The sequence below is a fragment of the Tubulanus polymorphus genome, chromosome 11 (genome assembly GCF_964204645.1).
Source record: "Tubulanus polymorphus chromosome 11, tnTubPoly1.2, whole genome shotgun sequence".
Taxonomy (NCBI): Eukaryota; Metazoa; Nemertea; class Palaeonemertea; order Tubulaniformes; family Tubulanidae; genus Tubulanus; species Tubulanus polymorphus.
The window spans coordinates 3,752,451-3,773,022 of record NC_134035.1 but is presented as its reverse complement, the minus strand read 5'-3'; the positions used below and the strand labels follow the sequence as shown (position 1 = coordinate 3,773,022).

General features: G+C 39.6%; 1 protein-coding gene across 6 annotated transcripts; it reads right to left on the bottom strand.

The window, feature by feature from the left end:
- Positions 1-3,839: 3,839 nt before the first annotated feature.
- Positions 3,840-19,363, bottom strand: LOC141912704 (uncharacterized). 6 transcript variants are annotated; one of them, XM_074804044.1, is made up of 9 exons: positions 19,328-19,363; positions 19,039-19,163; positions 18,868-18,966; positions 13,248-13,346; positions 12,520-12,588; positions 7,126-7,194; positions 5,904-5,976; positions 5,253-5,398; positions 3,840-4,602 (listed from the first exon to the last, which is right to left on the bottom strand). In XM_074804044.1, exons 4-9 carry the CDS (start codon positions 13,344-13,346, stop codon positions 4,414-4,416), a joined length of 645 nt encoding a protein of 214 aa, XP_074660145.1. In that variant the 5' UTR covers positions 18,868-18,966; positions 19,039-19,163; positions 19,328-19,363; the 3' UTR covers positions 3,840-4,413. The 6 variants fall into 6 exon arrangements, with proteins under 6 accessions (XP_074660145.1, XP_074660142.1, XP_074660146.1 ...); XM_074804041.1 differs by lacking the exon at positions 19,328-19,363 and adding an exon at positions 19,267-19,326; XM_074804045.1 differs by lacking the exon at positions 19,328-19,363 and adding an exon at positions 19,267-19,326 and having other exon boundaries at positions 18,868-18,958.
- Positions 19,364-20,572: the final 1,209 nt, after the last annotated feature.

The window sequence follows — 20,572 nt, the reverse complement described above, 5'->3', positions numbered from 1 at the left end:
TAACTTTATGTCCACGAGGACTAAACACAATCCAGGTCGAACATCTGTTGAGCTTAAAATTTGACCCGACCCTGTGCCTTTAAGAAAAATCACGATGAAGCTATAATCATAACGCAACAGACCCGACGACAAGAGAAATGAACTTGTTTAGAATAAATCGTCCGCGTGTGTAGTTAACGAAAGTGACCCGGCCGATTGAGAAACAAGGTATCTTTAGCTTTAAGCTGAAAATATAGTCGGTCATCGCTTCATTAACTGAGATCAATCCATATTGTATAAGATGTGTAGTTAACGAAAGTGACCCGGCCGATTGAGAAACAAGGTATCTTTAGCTTTAAGCTGAAAATATAGTCGGTCATCGCCTCATTAACTGAGATCAATCCATATTGTATAAGATATGCACAAAATTTGTTCATTTATTTAGACGACAAATTGTATCATATCATTTTTCAGGTTGGAGGCGCAAGTTGCATTTTTGAACAATTTCGGTCGACTAACTGGGACCGTGACCGTGACGTGATTAGCTTATATACATTCTGTACATGAGTCAGTCAGAGATATATCGGCTGTCATACGAGACACGCGTACAGTTTTGTAGGGATTTAGGATATCGACTCTGCGAGAAAATACACGGCATTTTCGAAACTGAAACACTTTATTTGGAACTCACAAATTCAGACTTTCAAAAAGACTTTCATCATCGTTCGTATCTGGACGCTGCAACGATCTTGTAGAGCGGATTCAAAATATTGACTTCGGAGCTGCAAGAACGTACGCAGGTTTTTGAAACGGGAATTCGCTACTCGACTTAGACCAATTGGAGTTCATCGTTAACATCTGGATAAACTGCAGCAATCAGTGATAGAGCTGATGATATCGTAGAATGTCGAATTCTTGATTACGTTGAAGATTTTGACACCACGAAATCTGTTCGGAATAAACTTATACGTGTAATATCAGGATATAATAAGCTCATAATCAGTGCATTGGACAATTATCATCGGATTGATAATCAAATGTGATCGCTAATTGATTAAACAGTTGGTGAGACATTCTTATGATAATTAGTGAGGTAATTGATAATTCATTTATTGTCAAATGGAGGTGGGGGGGGAGGAAGTGTTGAATTCCAATTTGTTCTTTGTTAATTTATTTCTGTATGATTTTTAGCCATTGAACATGAATAAATTAATGTCCTTATATGATATTGTTTGTTATTTATTGTTTCATTCATTCCACTCTTATTGGGAATTTTTGACTACGGAATTTTCGGTCCGGTCCCACGTCATGGCTCGAATGGGCCTTTTTGGCTCATTTTTGCCCTGGCAAGCGAGTATTGGTCCGGTCACGCATATTATAGGTCCGCTTCCGTAAAATGCCTGCCTCTCCTGGGCCTTTTAGGCTCCTTTTTGCCCTGGCAAGCGAGTATTGGTCCGGTCACGCATATTATAGGTCCGCTTCCGTAAAATGCCTGCCTCTCCTGGGCCTTTTAGGCTCCTTTTTGCCCTGGCAAGCGAGTATTGGTCCGGTCACGCATATTAAAGGTCCGCGTCCGTAAAATGCCTGCCTCTCCTTGGCCTTTTAGGCTCCTTTTTGCCCTGGCAAGCGATTGGTCCGGTCACGCATATTATAGGTCCGCGTCCGTAAAATGCCTGCCTCTCCTGGGCCTTTTAGGCTCCTTTTTGCCCTGGCAAGCGAGTATTGGTCCGGTCACGCATATTATAGGTCCGCGTCCGTAAAATGCCTGCCTCTCCTGGGCCTTTTAGGCTCCTTTTTGCCCTGGCAAGCGAGTATTGGTCCGGTTAATAGACATGCCTTATCAACGTTTTGAAAGATTAGCGATCGCATTTGTTTATTATCCCAATATGATCACGTACGATACACTGGATATCAGCTTACTATATCCCGATATACCGGTAACGCAAGTTTATTCTTTCAGCGTCACCATCTTCAACGAAATCGAAAATCCATTCTACGACATCATCAGCTCTAACACTGATGCTGCAGTTCATCCAGATGTGAACGATGAATTCGAGAATTCCAATTTGTCTTAGCTGAATAGGTATTCCCACTTCAAAAACTGATGTATTTTCTTGCAGCTCCGAAGTAAATATACCTTGAAACTCTGTTAATATATACTCATCGTTGCCGCATCTAAATACGAACGATGAGATTTCCAAATGAAGTGTTTCCCTTTAAAAATCCAATGTATTTCTCGCAGAGTCGATATCCTAAATCCCTACAAACCTGTACGTGTGTCTCGTATGACAGCCGATATATCTCTGTACAGAATGTATATAAGCTAATCACGTCCCGGTCACGGCCATGTTTCCAGTTAGTCGAGCGCGACAGGACATTGTTCAAATATGCAACTTGCGCCTCCAACTTGAAAAACATGACATGGTGATTTTTCGAAATGGACAAATGCGCACGAATTCTACAGTAACGGTTGGTTTAATGAGTGTCATTAATTAGTTAATTAATCGACTTTGTTTAGGTTAAAAAATGAGACCTAGTTTCTCATAATCATCCGGGTCACTTTCGTAAACTGCAATGAAATTAGCAATCAGCTCATAGCTATAACAGATCTGTGATTGTTTGCTTAATTATGATTTAGAAAATAGTTATGTATAGGGAAGGCGACCGGCCGGATCAACGGAAATGAGAAACAGGGCATCAATATTTTGTCTCATCAGTAATTCCAGCAATGAAAACAAAACATTTATGTTTGATTGCTACCGACATGCCATTTCGAGAAATGTCTGCTTTTCAAAGGACCTGACAATCCGATTTAATACGTTTTGAAGATAGATGTTTGTCATTTGAATCAACAGATGCATTTAAGGACCTCTCTCTTAGACAATCTTGGGCGTTTTGGTATTACTGTGTTGTTTAAAATTTGAAAATATTCAGGGGACATTATATGAAAATACGTGTACTTAATCGCAATAGGGTAATGCTGGTGATGGAGATAGTGAAGCTGAAGATGATGATGCTGGAGAAGGTAATGCTGATCATGGAGATAGTGATGCTGAAGGTGCAGATGGTGGTGATGCTGGAGAAGGTAATGCTGATCATGGAGATAGTGATGCTGGAGGTGACTGTGATGATGATGGTAGCGATGCTATGCTGAAGGTGCAGATGGTGGTGAAGATGGCAGTGATGTAGATGATGGTGATAGTGATGATGAGGCTGCTGGAGGTGATGCTAGTAATGGAAACAGTGATGCGCTGGAGGTGCTGTTGCGGATGGTTGAGACAGTGATGATAATGATGTAGATGATAGTGGTGATGAGGATGTTGGTGGTGATACTGAAGAAGGTAATGCTGGTAATGCAGATAGTGATGCTGAAGGTGACAGTGATGATGATGCTGTGGTGATGGTGCAGATAGTTAAGAAAGTGGTAATGATGATTGCGACGCTGTGGTGATGGTGTAGATGGTTACGATGGTGATGACGATGGCAGTGATGTAGATGATGGTGATGCTACCAATCTACCAGTCATCCAGTAGTACTGTCATGCAGACATCCAGTCGTACAGTATCCAGATGACCAGTCATTTAGTGGTAGTCATCCAGATAACCAGTTACTAGTGGTACAGTCATCCAGTCGTACAGTATCCAGATCACCAGTCATCCAGTGGTACAGTTATTCAGTTGCCCAGTCATCATGGTTGCATTACCAAAAAGATTTTGTAACGCAACCATGGCTGGCATAAACTGGTCTTAAATCTAAGCTACGAATGTCGAACTGGGCCCTGTAACGGAGAGAAAAGTCCTCTGAGCTTTTGACGTACAGACAATCAATGACAAAATTTAAAAAAAAACAATAATACAATCTTCCGTTGAACGTATTATTAAGTTATGCTATATTCACAATAATTTACAACATACGTTTCAATAGTTAACACAAATATTCTTTACTTACATAGCAAAAGATGACGCAATAAATACATAATTTATCATTGAACACATAACATCATTATCAGCGTATAGACGTTTACGTCGTCACATAAGGGAAGATCATTACGTTGACGACTTATTCAAATGCGAATTGAATTAGAAATACAAACTGGGACTCAAATTAGCAAAGACTTTAACATCTCCATTGAAAGATGGCATTAAACATAGTGAAATATTAGTTACTAATGATACATCACACTGTGGTGTAGACATGCTACAGCAGAATGCCTGTTATTCAAGGCACTGGGGTGGAATTTTTAAAAATCCTAAATTACAACCCCAGCATATTCGGGTATTAATCAGTCAGCACTGAAAGGGTTAAGTAATGTAACACCTTATCCGAAGACAATTAACAAAGTTTGGCGATAGACATAATTCAACCAACAATACGTAACAATAATTTCACAATCTATCACCGGGATAGCTTAAGGGGAAATGCTATCCTAGTCAGTTAGAAATCTAAACCAAAGTCATCGGGCAGCAACTGTTGCGGCATTTGTTGCCCACCCATTTGTCCAGTCGCCATCTGCATTTGTTGCGATGGTTGTTGCGTTTGTTGCTGAGGTTGCGGCACCGGAGCCCTCTGTCTCTGTTGCTGCTGCTGTAATATGATTTGTTGCTGTTGTTGACGCATTTGTTGCTGAAAATAGAGAATAATGCATTGAAAAACTACAGTAGAATCTCATTCTAACGGCCAAGGATATATAGATTTATTGGTTACAAACAGAACTACGTTCCGAATCGGTCAATCTAATAATTTCATGCTAGATACAACGAACTATTGGTTATAACTAACAGATTTTCTGGTCTCCTGGACTATATTACCTTAAACCTAGGGCTAACTAAACTGAAAATTAATTAAGTTAGCCCCGGGGTTAAAGGTAATACCAGTCTGTAAAACGGGCCCCTGGAGTTTGTTGGTGACAAGACTTGTGACATTGTGATTCTAACTTAAACAGCTTCAACTAAACCAGCAACTGTACAACTGGACCCAGATAAATACTGTGGTATCAAAACAGTTTTGATAGTCACTATGCACTGTCCAGTGTTTACTTCAAACTCCTGGGCCCAACTTCACGGCTAACTCAAATGTTTGAACTAAAATGTTTTTTCAATGAAGACAACCATTTATAATTAACCGTTTTGAGCTCAATCCCTGGATCCAGTTGCTCAAAAGTTGGTTTAAGTTAACCAGTGGATAGTTGACAATCAAAAGTCCATTGTTGCTATGGTGTTTATCCACTGATTATCTTTAACTTTAAGCAACTGGCCTGTGAAGTGTGAACTTACTGCTTGCAGCATGTGGCGTAACTGTTGAGCCGAATGAGGCTGTTGCTGTTGTTGTTGTTGCTGTGGTTGTTGTTGCTGCTGCTGCTGCTGCTGTTGTTGCGGCGGAAACTGCATTCTCTGTTGTTGCTGCATCATTTGTTGTCGCGCTAGAAATTATGAAATTATGAAAATACGAAATATGTATTATCATATCGTCAGTACTTATCTTCGTTCTTTAGTCCGAATGATTCCGCAAAGCCCAGGTTTAATTTTCCATGTTTCATCAGGCAGGGTGGCCACTTTCTACTAATTAACAAATTCCCCGAGTTTTCCCTGATTTTCCAGTAAGTAAGTAAGTAATGTGAGTAAATCATAGAAATTTCTAGGTCTAGAATGTTAGCATCAGATTCACTTATTGATAAAGAAACGCGTGGTCAATAACACATCCAAATTCCCCGAGTTCTCCCTGATTTTTCTAGATTTTTCAGATTCCCTGGGCCCGGTTTCATAGACTGGTATTACCTTTAACCCGGGGGCTAACTCAATTGATTATGTATTGAGTCAGCCCCCGGGTTAAAGGTAATATCTGTCTATAAGACCGGGCCCTTGGTTTTCCACATGATTGGCCAGCCTGCACACAGAGATCATAAAAGCCTTTTAACTATCACATACCGAGCATCTGTTGCTGTCTGGCCGCTTCCATGTGTTGCCTTTCTTTTTGTTGCTTCAACATTTCCATTTTCATCTACAAAAAGATGATAAAACGTATTTCAAAAATTTGACGTGAATATTTCACGATCGACCGCCGGTCCATAATTGCTCGTCAAATACAGCCTCATCATAAAAACCTGACGGTTTATCGGTCATTTCAAATTGACACGTGCTAAAATGAAGACATCAATTCCGTACGACTATCTACCAGACAAACAGAATTATATTGAAAGCGACGTATTAATCTGATTCATTAGATGAATGAAAAGCCAAATTAGAGAAAAAAATCTGCAAAATCCACGGTTGCCGACGAAGTTTGATTCAATTCAATCAATTCATTTCTAATTACCAGCAGTTCACTACCAGGGGCGGATCCAGAAGCCGATTTTGAAGGACTTGTCACATCCTAAAATGGCATGTACCGGTAGTTGTCCAAAAAGGCAATATCACGTGAACTCCCGACTGAGGGGCCAGTTTTGAGGAACTTGCCACATCCCAAAATGGCACTTTGATGTACATGTACACAAATTTATTTATAGGTCGACCATAAATGACATTCATAATAGATCCAAATTCGTATTACATAGAGGAAATCCAGAGACCAATTTTGAACTCGTCACATCCCAAAAGGGCACTTTCGTGTCTCACACGACCCCCTGGATCTGCCCCAGTATTCATTGAGTCAATCTTCAATCGTAAACTGTGGATTCACGTAATGTTTCACAACTCAGGGTGAAATATTTCCATTTCGAACGCAACTGGATAAAGCTGAGTTTACTGTACGTATAATAAACTAAAAACAAGAAAAAAGAATATAACATACATAAATACGAGAGCGAAAATGAAATAAATATAAATGAAGATTGAACGGCAAGCCAAGCAAAATTACGATACTGCTCCTCCAAACTCGGCACCGGTCATCTCATTGTGAAACTCCTCTCAAAGTGCGACGAAATTTACCAGAATTAATTTGCAAAACCTTCCATTTCCCCGATTCTAAAATCGGTGAAATATTCACGGCAGTCGCAACGCTACTGAGTTCCCTGATTCTCAACTCGGTGAGATATTCGCAGCAGTCCCAACGCTAGCGAATAAGGCAGATGAAGCTAAAGCTATTAAATGAATATATAACGAATGAAATAAACTAAAATGAAATGGATTTGTTTAGCTTGCGTTGTTATACCTGATCGTCCATCGACACGATACCGGCGCTATTCTGAGGCGGCAGTTGACCGCTGTTCAAGGAATTGATCTAAAAACAAAAACCCGACAATTAACGCATCCAAAACAAAGTCTTTTCGCATCCGTACAGCTGGATCGAATCAGAAATTCTCTTCAATATCAACAACAGTAGACTCAACGCTTGCTACGTCGATTGACTCGCGATCATCGCGACAAAACATTCCCCGCTCCAAAATCGACAAATCGACGCTCCGACGGTCCCAGAGTCGGCTGAAACTGAATCTAATGGTCAAGCAGGGTCTACTGTCTACTGCTGCCCTTCAAGCCGGTTTCATTGACTGGGCTTATAACGATTAAAGATGATGATTAATTCAAGATGATTTGACCACATTTACAAAGCTAACTTTCAAGGCGTTGGTGTATAGTCGATTGCGACTAAAACACTAAAACAGATGATTGGTCTTAAGTTTTAGACTGGTCTTGAATCTGAAGCATTTGACCGGGAAGCTTAGTCCTGGTAACGCATTGACAGATTAAGTCGAGTAGTGGCCTCTAATCTAAAAACTGGTCTTAATTTTCTAGGGCTGGTTTTATAGACTGGTATTGCCTTTAACCCCGGGGCTAACTCAATGCATTTTCAATCGAATTAGCCCCAGCGTTAAAGGTAATACCCGTCTATAAAACCGGCCCTTAAAGTATGAGAACCAAATTCAAACCAAATTACTCAAGGATCACCTGCAACCGAATGATGCCCAGTCTATAAAACCAGCTTCCGAGAACTTGAGGAATTTCATTTGTTTCGCGAAAAAATTTTGCCGCGACGTACATTTCTGAATGGACACGCTATACACGAAAATACGGAAGTGGTTTTCTAAGGTAATCAGCAAGAGAAAATAACGCAAGGGAATTTTCTAAACGAATAACGAAAAAAAAATCAACAGCAAGAGAAAAACTGTAGTAGTTAAAGAGTCGTATAAAAAACTGTACAAGGGTCGAGAGGACAGCACAGGAAAAAATAACTGGAATGAAAAAAATATCGAATTATTTAATTATTTCTAATGAGAAAGTTGGTCAATGCGCAAAATCTTGCACAGAAGTTCCTGCATCCGGCATTGGACTAAAAGAATGATATCTTGTTTCTCCTGATAGGGCAGGTCATTTAGTAAACTGCAATAAAATTTGTAATCAGCTTAATTCTATAGCTGCTGGTCTGTTATAGTTAACTTGATTAAAAGTTATGAACAGGAGGGTAGGCGACCGCCGTGTCAACTTCTAAGCTCAGCAGAAATGAGAAACAAGGTATCGATTTTTCTTCCAGCCTCAATAAAAACAGAGGAATCTTCCAGTCTCCAGTTTCACCTAAACCTAATCGACGGTAAATTCAAGTCAGATTGTAGGTTCGGCTCAAGAGTCCAATCGATTTGGGTGGTACGAATTTAAATCATTCAACTAGTTTATTCGATGATCTATGATCTATGTTCTCGAGTGAAACTGCAGACTACGCTGCCGATATTTACGCGACGTCGACGCTCTAAAAAACTGACACGAAAAACAAACCTTGCCGTCGATCGTCTGCGTCCAGTTCACAATATCCTGCAAAATGTGAGAGAAACGACGCATGCATTTCATCGATGTTTAAACATTCGATCAATGGCGCAACCTCGTTTACGTTAAATCCCAGGACCCAGTTGTGAGTTAGAGTTAACTCTGTGTTAAAATCAGTTCATTTTCAATGTTTTAACTCAGAGTCAAATCGTAACTCACGACTGTGGAACTGGATCCAGGACGCTACAGGCCTGACATTTTTAGGACATGGTCCCTGCAGATTCACAAATTCTAAATTCCCAAATTCATCCCCAAGTACAAAATTCCCCGCGTGAATTTCTAGGTTAAAATGTAACAATTCATTCTTTTTTTTCTTTGAATCACATACCGATTAAGAAACCCTTAGTCAATAGTATTATCCAAATTTCATGATTCTTTAGGTTTTCGAAGTTGTCTTTGTAAGAGTTTTTCTCATTATTTTCTGATTCTCATGAGGTTTTTTAGTTTTTCCAGGTAGGTAGTGGTGCCACCCTGTAACACTGTCTTAAACACAACAGACCGAACATGACTTTTGAATTGGATGAGAAATTTCATATTGTATCATTATACAATTTCATGATGAACTATTGACAATAAGGAGCAGCAGATTTTGCCGAGCAATCCCGTGAAGATCGTAGAAACGAAGTTCCGCCGTAAAAATACACATATAAATTCTACTAAGACTAAAACCCTCAATCAAAGAAAAACTGTAAGAAGATCTTGACATTTCAACTCGAATGCTATGAGCCGTTTTCAAAAACAGAAAGAATACCAACGAAATTTGAAGATGGCTCATTACACTTCAAAAGGTCAAAATGCTCTAATAGTTCTATCTTGTTGTGGCTTACATTCTTCAATTGAATTGAAACTTTGATGGAAACTGATGAATACATTAAGACGTCTTGTTTCAGATTGTGTTCATCCTTTGAAGAAAATGCTTTATCATTGAGACTAAAAACATTTGATACCTTGTTTCTCTTTTCTGCCGAGCTTATTAAGTTGCCGCGGCCGCCTATCTACCTTGTACATTACTTTTTCTCAAAATTACGAACAAGCTAAGACCTGGCAGTTATAGAAATGAACTGATGACAAATTTTACTGCAGTCTACAAAATGACCAAGCCGATTAGGAGAAAGAAGGTATCATTTTTCAGCCTTAAAGGAAGGAAGGAGTCAATATTGTTAGGATGAACACTGAACGAACAATATTTGGATAACACAGTTTTATATAACATCCTGGGAGGACGTTTGGGGAGAACATTTATCGTAAACATCGCTGGGTTCTTCTAGATTAAAGCAAACCCCAAGCAAAGCGTAAACGGTAGACTCGTCCTTTTAACATCGAATTCATGTGCAGATCCAGGGGGAGCCTTGTGAGACTTGTGCAAGTCCAACAAATTTTTTCTTGAGTGCCCTTTTTCCATTTTGTCAGCAAGGAAAAGTGGTGCATCTCAATGCGGTAGTGTGCCTTATATTGCTTTTTGGACATCATAAAGGCTTTTTGGATGCGCTGGTATGTCATGAATTCATTCAGAGTTAGAAAAGAAGTCTACCGTTAACTAGAATCTACAAGATGTAACTGTTGTAGAAGAATCCAAATTCAGTTAATCCTTCAACGACAACTACAAACAAACTTGCTTTATTCGGATCAGTTTAATCTACGCCTACGTAATCTCAGCTACATGTCGCGTCAGGTCGCGTTGACGATGATGACACTGCTATGGTTAAGAGTGGAAGATCAAGTCGGAAAACATTTGATAGACACGAACAATACAAAAAATTCAATAAAATATGCGTAATCATATACAAAACATAAAGGAGCCATTCATAAAGTATATTTACATATAAATGGAGGAAAGGTGGGAGGATTGTTTTAGACGGGCCACATCTTCCTGTAGAGGTTAGAATGATGGGACCGAAAAGTTATCAAAACATCCAAAAATCCTAGAATCTATCAAGAACTTTATCAATTCTACTTAAACCCATTTTCAAAGAAGAAAACTGAAAATCAGCCCAGAAGTATAGGACCTTGAAAAATTGGCTACTTCTCCCCGTTTAGATAATGCTTGAATTAGCAGCCTGGTCATCAAAATTGGCTACTTCTCTCAATGTAGGCCTCCAGAATGCTTATTATAGAAATAGCGCATATTGTACTTTACGAACAGGCCCCTCCCTAACCATACATTTTACACGAGTACATGAAATATGGAAAATACAAAAATCAAAGAAAAAAAAACAAAGAACCAACATTGAAACGGTTAGTTAATATAATATTCATATCGACGAGAACGCAACAAACCTGTTCATCGAGAGACCAGTCGACTAGATCCTGTTGAATAGAACGCGATCATTTGCGGCGAGCAGAAATATGTTAGTATCGCGAGAGACGAGGGGGGTCATCCATCGAGGAGGGGCAGGCATCAAATCTCCAGACGTTAAGGCTAGCTCGTGCGTGCCCAGCGAGAACAACATCGAAACAAGAAACAGATTTTGCTAGTTCGCTCCCCTATCATACACTCCGGACGATCTCCGTACAGACAATGGAAAGAATGTTTCTCGTTTCGCTGAGTTGCGACGAGTTTACCAACCGGGCTACATACTAGTCGAAATAAATGCGAAACTCTTTGAACGGAAGCTTGACGAGTTGCTATACTTGGAGTTATGATCGGAATATTCTACGGTAAAAACTGAAGCGAATTTATTGGTTCGTCAACTATTAAACTCCCAAAAATCAATGGCATTTAGCTTTTGATTAAACGGACCATCGAAGTTTGTAAATCCCCGGGGTTCCGTTTCATAGACCGGTATTACCGTTAACCCTGGGGCTAACGCAATTGAAAATGAATTGAGTTAGCCCTCGGGTTAAAGGTAATACGCGTCTGTAAAACCAGCTCCAGATAATCATCTTGGGCCGGTTGCAAAGTCGTGGCTAAAGTCCAAAAGTGGTCCTAAACCTTAAGATTGATCTTTAGTTGTTAGATTGGCTATAGAACTAAGCTGGTCTTAAAAGTCTAAGCCATAACTATGCAACCGGCTCCTGTTGTCTGCACTGGCAACACTTCTATGATACGCTGTGTTAGAATTTGCATGCCCCTCCTAGCTATAGACGGTACCAAAAATACATCCTCTTTACGTATTTTTTAACAGTATGTCTATGAATGGATGACGCCCCTCTCACTCGATCAGTGACAAGTTATGGTTATCGTGTAATACAAGCGGCGGTGTGAAGTGAAAGCAGATCTGTAACCATTGATAAAACACTCCGAGTCCGTGTCGAAATGATAATATAAAATCCCACCGAGTCTGGAATGTTTCCTTGAGCTAGTAGCTTATCCGATGTCATGACTATTTCCGGAAGTAACCCCTACGTAGTGTGCTCTGCTTAAACTTGTAAAAGTATGCTTTGAATTGCGTTTGTATCTCATAATCTTGTTTTAACACTAGCACCTCTGAAGATGACTAATAAGATATAGACGAAACATAGAACGTACTACTTGCCCAAGGTAACATTAGTGTTCCTGAAGATGACTATTTATCAGGGTGGACTGATTTTTAACCTTTTTTTTTTTACAAAATTCCCCGACTATTCCCTGATGTCAAGGCAAGCGAAGCCCGGTTCATCAGGATTCAGTCGAAACTTCAAATTATAATCAGCTCAAGCAAACATTTCAGACTCTTCGCTTATTCCTAGTGTGTGGGAATTCATATCATCGAAGCAGCTTGCTCCAAATGAGCTACATACGTATCAATGCAATCACAATCGTCGATCGAAAATAGTTATATCAATACGTCAGTTGAAGATGCTCGCTTACCTGTTGCGCCTGTTGATTCACCATATTCGGGGGAACGTTAGTTGCGCCCATATTCGGGGCATTAGGCAGCTGCGAATAGAATAACATGAATTTCATTATTTATAGATGTTTCTTCAAAGGAATTAGGCATTTAAGCAGAGTCCGTCATAACGCTGGCATCCTTTTAAATGCCACCGCTCAATTGACGCCAATGTTTTTCAGGGAACAATATTGCTTGATGTAACTCAAATTCAATGGAAATACTATTAACAAGTGAAAACAGTAGATGTTGATAAGTTTTGTTATGTGACAGTTTTGAGGTTTCTTCTAAACCCCATCATCAGCAGTAGTTAAACTCTAAACTGAGAATAATATCAGTCCACCAGAAAGTATTATTTCTCATAATGCTGCCAAATGTTTTATAACACCATGTCTTACATTGTTTCCAACAGTTATTAAGGACTTTACTACTGTATACCTCCTTTGGGTTTCGTTTTGTACTTTTTAATTGCCAGAGGTCAGGTGCTCAAAAGTTGCTTAGAGATAATCGGCGGGTAAATTCCGTAGTAACGACGCAATTTCAATTGTAACATTGTCAACTATCTACTGGTTAACTATAACCCACTTTTCGGCAACTAGCCCCAGGTTTATAGAAATACATTTTTCTTTTATTTTTGTTACTGATGACTATGATAAAACCCGTCTACATGATGGATTTGCAACGGATTAGTGGAAGCGCTATTACGCACCTGATTCTGTTGTGGGATTCCGCCTTGTTGTTGAGTAAATTGCGCGTTCCCTTGTTGTTGTTGTTGTTGTTGTCCCGGTTGTTGATTCATTTGCATCATCTATAAAGAAATACGAACATAATAAAACTCCTGCGCTAACCGATTTCCATGACCTTTCTTCCGAATTCCACGACATCCCTGGGGCCAGTTGCTCAAAAAATGGTTACAGTTAAGCAGTGGATAGTTGACATAGTGACAATTAAGAGTTCATTGTTGCTATGGTATTTATCCGCTGGTTATCTTTAACCAACTTTTGAGCAACTGGCCCCAGATGACTAGGAAAGTTCAACTCATGCCAGAAGATCGTCATAGCCAAGAGAAAGATACTCAATCAAGACCAGAAAATATGATAATATCATTACACCAAAAATTCTGTGATTTCACTTATTCGGGCGAAAAGAGCTGAAATTCTCTAACTTTCAAAGACCTGGAAGGGTGGAGCCAAGATTTTTAGAGGGGGGACAAGGGTACTGAAGGGCACATAAGTAATCACAAAGGGTACATAAATAATTACGAAGGGCACCCTAACATGGCGAGCGCTGAATGTCGAAATTTATGTGGTAGAGATGACTGATACACAGTTACAGATATAGGCTAGAGGTAATGATACCAATATCACTTCTCTCCAGGTAGAGATGACTGATACACAGTTACAGATATAGGCTAGGGGGGATAATACCAATATCACTTCTCTCTACGGAGAGATGTCTGATACACAGTTACAGATATAGGCTAGGGGTAATAATACCAATATCACTTCTCTCCAGGTAGAGATGACTGATACACAGTTACAGATATAGGCTAGAGGTTATGATACCAATATCACTTCTCTCCAGGTAGAGATGACTGATACACAGTTACAAATATAGGCTAGAAGTAATGATACCAATATCACTTCCCTCCAGGTAGAGATGACTGATATACAGTTACAGATAAAGGCTAGGGGTCATAATACCAATGTCACTTCTCTCCAGGTAGAGATGACTGATATACAGTTACAGATAAAGGCTAGGGGTCATAATACCAATGTCACTTCTCTCCAAGGAGAGATGACTGATATATAGTTACAGATATAGGCTAGGGGTAATAATACCAATCTCACTTCTCAGCAGAGAGAGATGACTGATATACAGTTACAGATATAGGCTAGGGGTAATAATACCAATCTCACTTCTCAGCAGAGAGAGATGACTGATATACAGTAACAGATATAGGCTAGGGGTGATAATACCAATGTCACTTCTCTCTAGGGAGAGATGACTGATACACAGTTACAGATAAAGGCTAGGGGTGATAATTACAATATCACTTCTCTCTAGGGAGAGATGACTGATATACAGTTACAGATATAGGCTAGGGGTGACAATACCAATCTCACTTCTCTCTAGGGAGAGATGACTGATACACAGTAACAGATATAGGCAAGGGGTAATGATACCAATATCACTTCTCTCCAGGTAGAGATGACTGATACACAGTAACAGATATAGGCTAGGGGTGATAATACCAATATCACTTCTCTCCAGGTAGAGATGACTGATACACAGTTACAGATATAGGCTAGGGGTGATAATACCAATATCACTTCTCAGCAGAGAGAGATGACTGATACACAGTAACAGATATAGGCTAGGGGTTATAATACCAATATCACTTCTCTCCAGGTAGAGATGACTGATATACAGTTACAGATATAGGCTAGGGGTAATGATACCAATATCACTTCCCTCCAGGTAGAGATGACTGATATACAGTTACAGATAAAGGCTAGGGGTCATAATACCAATGTCACTTCTCTCCAAGGAGAGATGACTGATACACAGTAACAGATATAGGCTAGGGGTGATAATACCAATCTCACTTCTCTCTAGGGAGAGATGACTGATACACAGTTACAGATATAGGCTAGGGGTGATAATACCAATATCACTTCTCTCCAGGTAGAGATGACTGATACACAGTTACAGATAAAGGCTAGGGGTCATAATACCAATGTCACTTCTCTCCAAGGAGAGATGACTGATACACAGTAACAGATATAGGCTAGGGGTAATGATACCAATATCACTTCCCTCCAGGTAGAGATGACTGATATACAGTTACAGATAAAGGCTAGGGGTCATAATACCAATGTCACTTCTCTCCAAGGAGAGATGACTGATACACAGTAACAGATATAGGCTAGGGGTGATAATACCAATCTCACTTCTCTCTAGGTAGAGATGACTGATATACAGTTACAGATATAGGCTAGGGGTTATAATACCAATATCACTTCTCTCTAGGGAGAGATGACTGATACACAGTAACAGATATAGACTAGTGGTGATAATATCAATATCACTTCTCTCCAGGTAGAGATGACTGATACACAGTTACAGATATAGTCTAGGGGTAATAATATTAATATCACTTCTCTCCAGGTAGAGATGACTGATACACAGTTACAGATATAGGCTAGGGGTTATAATACCAATATCACTTCTCTCTAGGGAGAGATGACTGATACACAGTAACAGATATAGACTAGTGGTGATAATATCAATATCACTTCTCTCCAGGTAGAGATGACTGATACACAGTTACAGATATAGTCTAGGGGTAATAATATTAATATCACTTCTCTCCAGGTAGAGATGACTGATACACAGTTACAGATATAGGCTAGGGGTTATAATACCAATATCACTTCTCTCTAGGGAGAGATGACTGATACACAGTAACAGATATAGACTAGTGGTGATAATATCAATATCACTTCTCTCCAGGTAGAGATGACTGATACACAGTTACAGATATAGTCTAGGGGTAATAATATTAATATCACTTCTCTCCAGGTAGAGATGACTGATACACAGTTACAGATATAGGCTAGGGGTGATAATACCAATATCACTTCTCTCTAGGGAGAGATGACTGATACACAGTTACAGATATAGTCTAGGGGTAATAATATTAATATCACTTCTCTCCAGGTAGAGATGACTGATACACAATTACAGATATAGGCTAGGGGTGATAATACCAATATCACTTCTCTCCAGGTAGAGATGACTGATACACAGTTACAGATATAGTCTAGGGGTGATAATACCAATATCACTTCTCTCCAGGTAGAGATGACTGATACACAGTTACAGATATAGACTAGGGGTAATAATATTAATATCACTTCTCTCCAGGGAGAGATGACTGATACACAGTTACAGATATAGGCTAGGGGTGATAATACCAATATCACTTCTCTCCAGGTAGAGATGACTGATACACAGTTACAGATATAGGCTAGGGGTGATAATACCTATATCACCTCTCTCCTGGTAGAGATGACTGATACACAGTTACAGATATAGACTAAGGGTAATGATACCAATCTCACTTCTCTCTAGGGAGAGATGACTGATACACAGATACAGATCAGATAAAGGCTAGGGGTAATGATACAAATATCACTTCCCTCCAGGTAGAGATGACTGATACACAGTTACAGATAAAGGCTAGGGGTAATGATACCAATATCACTTCTCTCCAGGTAGAGATGACTGATACACAGTTACAGATATAGGTTAGGGGTAATAATACCAATATCACTTCTCTCCAGGTAGAGATGACTGATATACAGTTACAGATATAGGCTAGGGGGAATGATACCAATATCACTTCCCTACAGGTAGAGATGACTGATACACAGTTACAGATAAAGGCTAGGGGTCATAATACAAATGTCACTTCTCTCCAGGTAGAGATGACTGATATACAGTTACAGATAAAGGCTAGGGGTCATAATACCAATGTCACTTCTCTCCAAGGAGAGATGACTGATATATAGTTACAGATATAGGCTAGGGGTAATAATACCAATCTCACTTCTCAGCAGAGAGAGATGACTGATATACAGTTACAGATATAGGCTAGGGGTAATAATACCAATCTCACTTCTCAGCAGAGAGAGATGACTGATATACAGTTACAGATATAGGCTAGGGGTAATAATACCAATCTCACTTCTCAGCAGAGAGAGATGACTGATATACAGTTACAGATATAGGCTAGGGGTGATAATACCAATATCACTTCTCTCTAGGGAGAGATGACTGATACACAGTAACAGATATAGGCTAGGGGTGACAATACCAATCTCACTTCTCTCTAGGGAGAGATGACTGATACACAGTTACAGATATAGGCTAGGGGTGACAATACCAATCTCACTTCTCTCTAGGGAGAGATGACTGATACACAGTTACAGATATAGGCTAGGGGTAATGATACCAATATCACTTCCCTCCAGGTAGAGATGACTGATATACAGTTACAGATAAAGGCTAGGGGTCATAATACCAATCTCACTTCTCTCTAGGGAGAGATGACTGATACACAGTAACAGATATAGGCTAGGGGTGATAATACCAATCTAACTTCTCTCTAGGTAGAGATGACTGATATACAGTAACAGATATAGGCTAGGGGTGATAATACCAATCTCACTTCTCTCTAGGGAGAGATGACTGATACACAGTAACAGATATAGGCTAGGGGTGATAATACCAATATCACTTCTCTCCAGGTAGAGATGACTGATACACAGTTACAGATATAAGCTAGGGGTGATAATACCAATATCACTTCTCAGCAGAGAGAGATGACTGATACACAGTAACAGATATAGGCTAGGGGTTATAATACCAATATCACTTCTCTCCAGGTAGAGATGACTGATATACAGTTACAGATATAGGCTAGGGGTGACAATACCAATCTCACTTCTCTCTAGGGAGAGATGACTGATACACAGTAACAGATATAGGCAAGGGGTAATGATACCAATATCACTTCTCTCCAGGTAGAGATGACTGATATACAGTTACAGATATAGGCTAGGGGTGATAATACCAATCTCACTTCTCTCTAGGGAGAGATGACTGATACACAGTAACAGATATAGGCTAGGGGTAATAATACCAATCTCACTTCTCTCTAGGGAGAGATGACTGATACACAGTAACAGATATAGGCTAGGGGTGATAATACCAATATCACTTCTCTCCAGGTAGAGATGACTGATACACAGTTAAAGATATAGGCTAGGGGTGATAATACCAATATCACTTCTCAGCAGAGAGAGATGACTGATACACAGTAACAGATATAGGCTAGGGGTGACAATACCAATCTCACTTCTCTCTAGGGAGAGATGACTGATACACAGTTACAGATATAGGCTAGGGGTAATGATACCAATATCACTTCCCTCCAGGTAGAGATGACTGATATACAGTTACAGATAAAGGCTAGGGGTCATAATACCAATGTAACTTCTCTCCAAGGAGAGATGACTGATACACAGTAACAGATATAGGCTAGGGGTGATAATACCAATCTCACTTCTCTCTAGGTAGGGATGACTGATATACAGTTACAGATATAGGCTAGGGGGGATAATACCAATATCACTTCTCTCCAGGGAGAGATGACTGATACACAGTTACAGATATAGGCTAGGGGTAATAATACCAATATCACTTCTCTCCAGATAGAGATGACGGATATACAGTTACAGATATAGGCTAGGGAAACTTACATGGATTTTCTGAGTTCTTGCAGGTCATCAAATACTTGACAGGCCGTACTCAAACCTTCAGCCACATTACTACAAGCCTCTCCACCACCGCCTATAAATCTGTTAATTAGATACAACAGTTTATTCCGAATGTGCTCGGCTTACGGAGTTGAATTTTCGCAAAATACGTACAAAATCTGGTCCATCCATTTCATGAATTCGTGCGTGCTAGCCGTGGGAGCTATACACTTCACCGGCGGACCGGGAGCGTAGTCAGCGGCAGTGAAAACGACCAGACAGAATAACGTACAACTATTCTATAAATGAAATAAAATAAGAATCGATACGAGTTCAAAGATAAAACCGGTTCCGGAAACTGTTTCATGATTCGATTTCGACCATATTATTTGGAAAAATAACCTAGCAAATTCGAATGTTGTTATCATGATGCCTATGCAGTGATTTTGTCGGTTTTTTTTACTTTAATTCCAAGCGAAATTCCACCATGATTCGCCAGGTGTCGCTAGCGTACAGTACGACATTGACGCCGGATTTCTATTCAAATTCAATCAAAATCTTATCATAACTAAAGACTAATCAGAATTTATTCAGACGCGTGATTCATCTAGTTTTCCTATTGGAAGACCAATTTTTATGGTACATACCAATCAATGACGGATACTAGACAATGAACATATATACATTTACTCTTAAAGCAGAATCCGGAGATAAAAGGACAATATATATACAGCCTACAAAAACTACATAAATCTTTTTTTAAAAAGTTTCACATGTTTTCCAAAATGTTCACGTCTTTCACACAAAAATTTACTATTCAGAAATGTTCACGTTTTTTTTTCTCCACATTTTCACATATGCATCTCATCCGTGTAATTATTAGTTTTATTGATTCCAACAGATATACATTTAATCTTTGACATCTTTAATATTTCACACGGAAATAGGCGAACGACGCCTCTGAAAAACTGACATATCGATCGACAGACAAATAATCCTGTGAACAACGGGGAATCTACAGGCCTCTGAAATACTAACACATGATCCATAATCCCGCATATCGCACAAGAAATACTAGGTCTATCTTCGATGTATTTCACAAAAGCTAACAGGTGCAGCTGCGATGAAAATCTGCCGCTTTGATTGGAAATCGAATCAATCGAATGATCTAAACAAAATGCTTCTGCAACCCGGTTCGATGCAAGCTGTCAACTTTTTTACTGCGAAATGAGTCCGTTTGCGGGAACAGAATGTGTCAGTTCCTTAGATCATTCCATTGATTCGATTTCCAATCAAAGCGGCAGATTTTCTAGCGTCGTGTGTAGCCCAACAAAAAAAAAAACCATGTAAGTGAAACCTTTTCATTTTACAGGGCAGCCACTTGGATAATCGGTCGATTGTGTGGAATTTTCTTTTCAATCCCGGTTCATGTAAACCAATCAGCCTATGAACTCGTTCACTTAGTTCGTTGCATCCAGATTTGCGAAACGATACGACGTGGCGGGTTTTGATTGCGCCCTCTATACCGATTCTGGAATTCTCTTCTGGCGCATTCATTTCGACCGAAATACACCGCACTGATTCCGGGGTAGTAAGTGTAATCTGTAAACCTGATATACTAACTAGAATCGCCCGGTAGAGAGTATGTTACGCCCGTTACAATCAAAATTTTGGGTTCGTTTTTGCTTTCACTTTCGCGTATTAAGTT

What these genes read in the sequence shown, in the direction of transcription:
- LOC141912704 (XM_074804044.1), bottom strand. Translation starts at nt 13,346, where the DNA reads ATGATGCAAATGAATCAACAACCGGGACAACAACAACAACAACAACAA. An exon ending in GAATCCCACAACAGAATCAG is followed by an intron (nt 12,589 to 13,247) that starts GTGCGTAATAGC and finishes TTCTATTCGCAG; the next exon opens with CTGCCTAATGCCCCGAATAT. An exon ending in TCGTGTCGATGGACGATCAG is followed by an intron (nt 5,977 to 7,125) that starts GTATAACAACGC and finishes ATCTTTTTGTAG; the next exon opens with ATGAAAATGGAAATGTTGAA.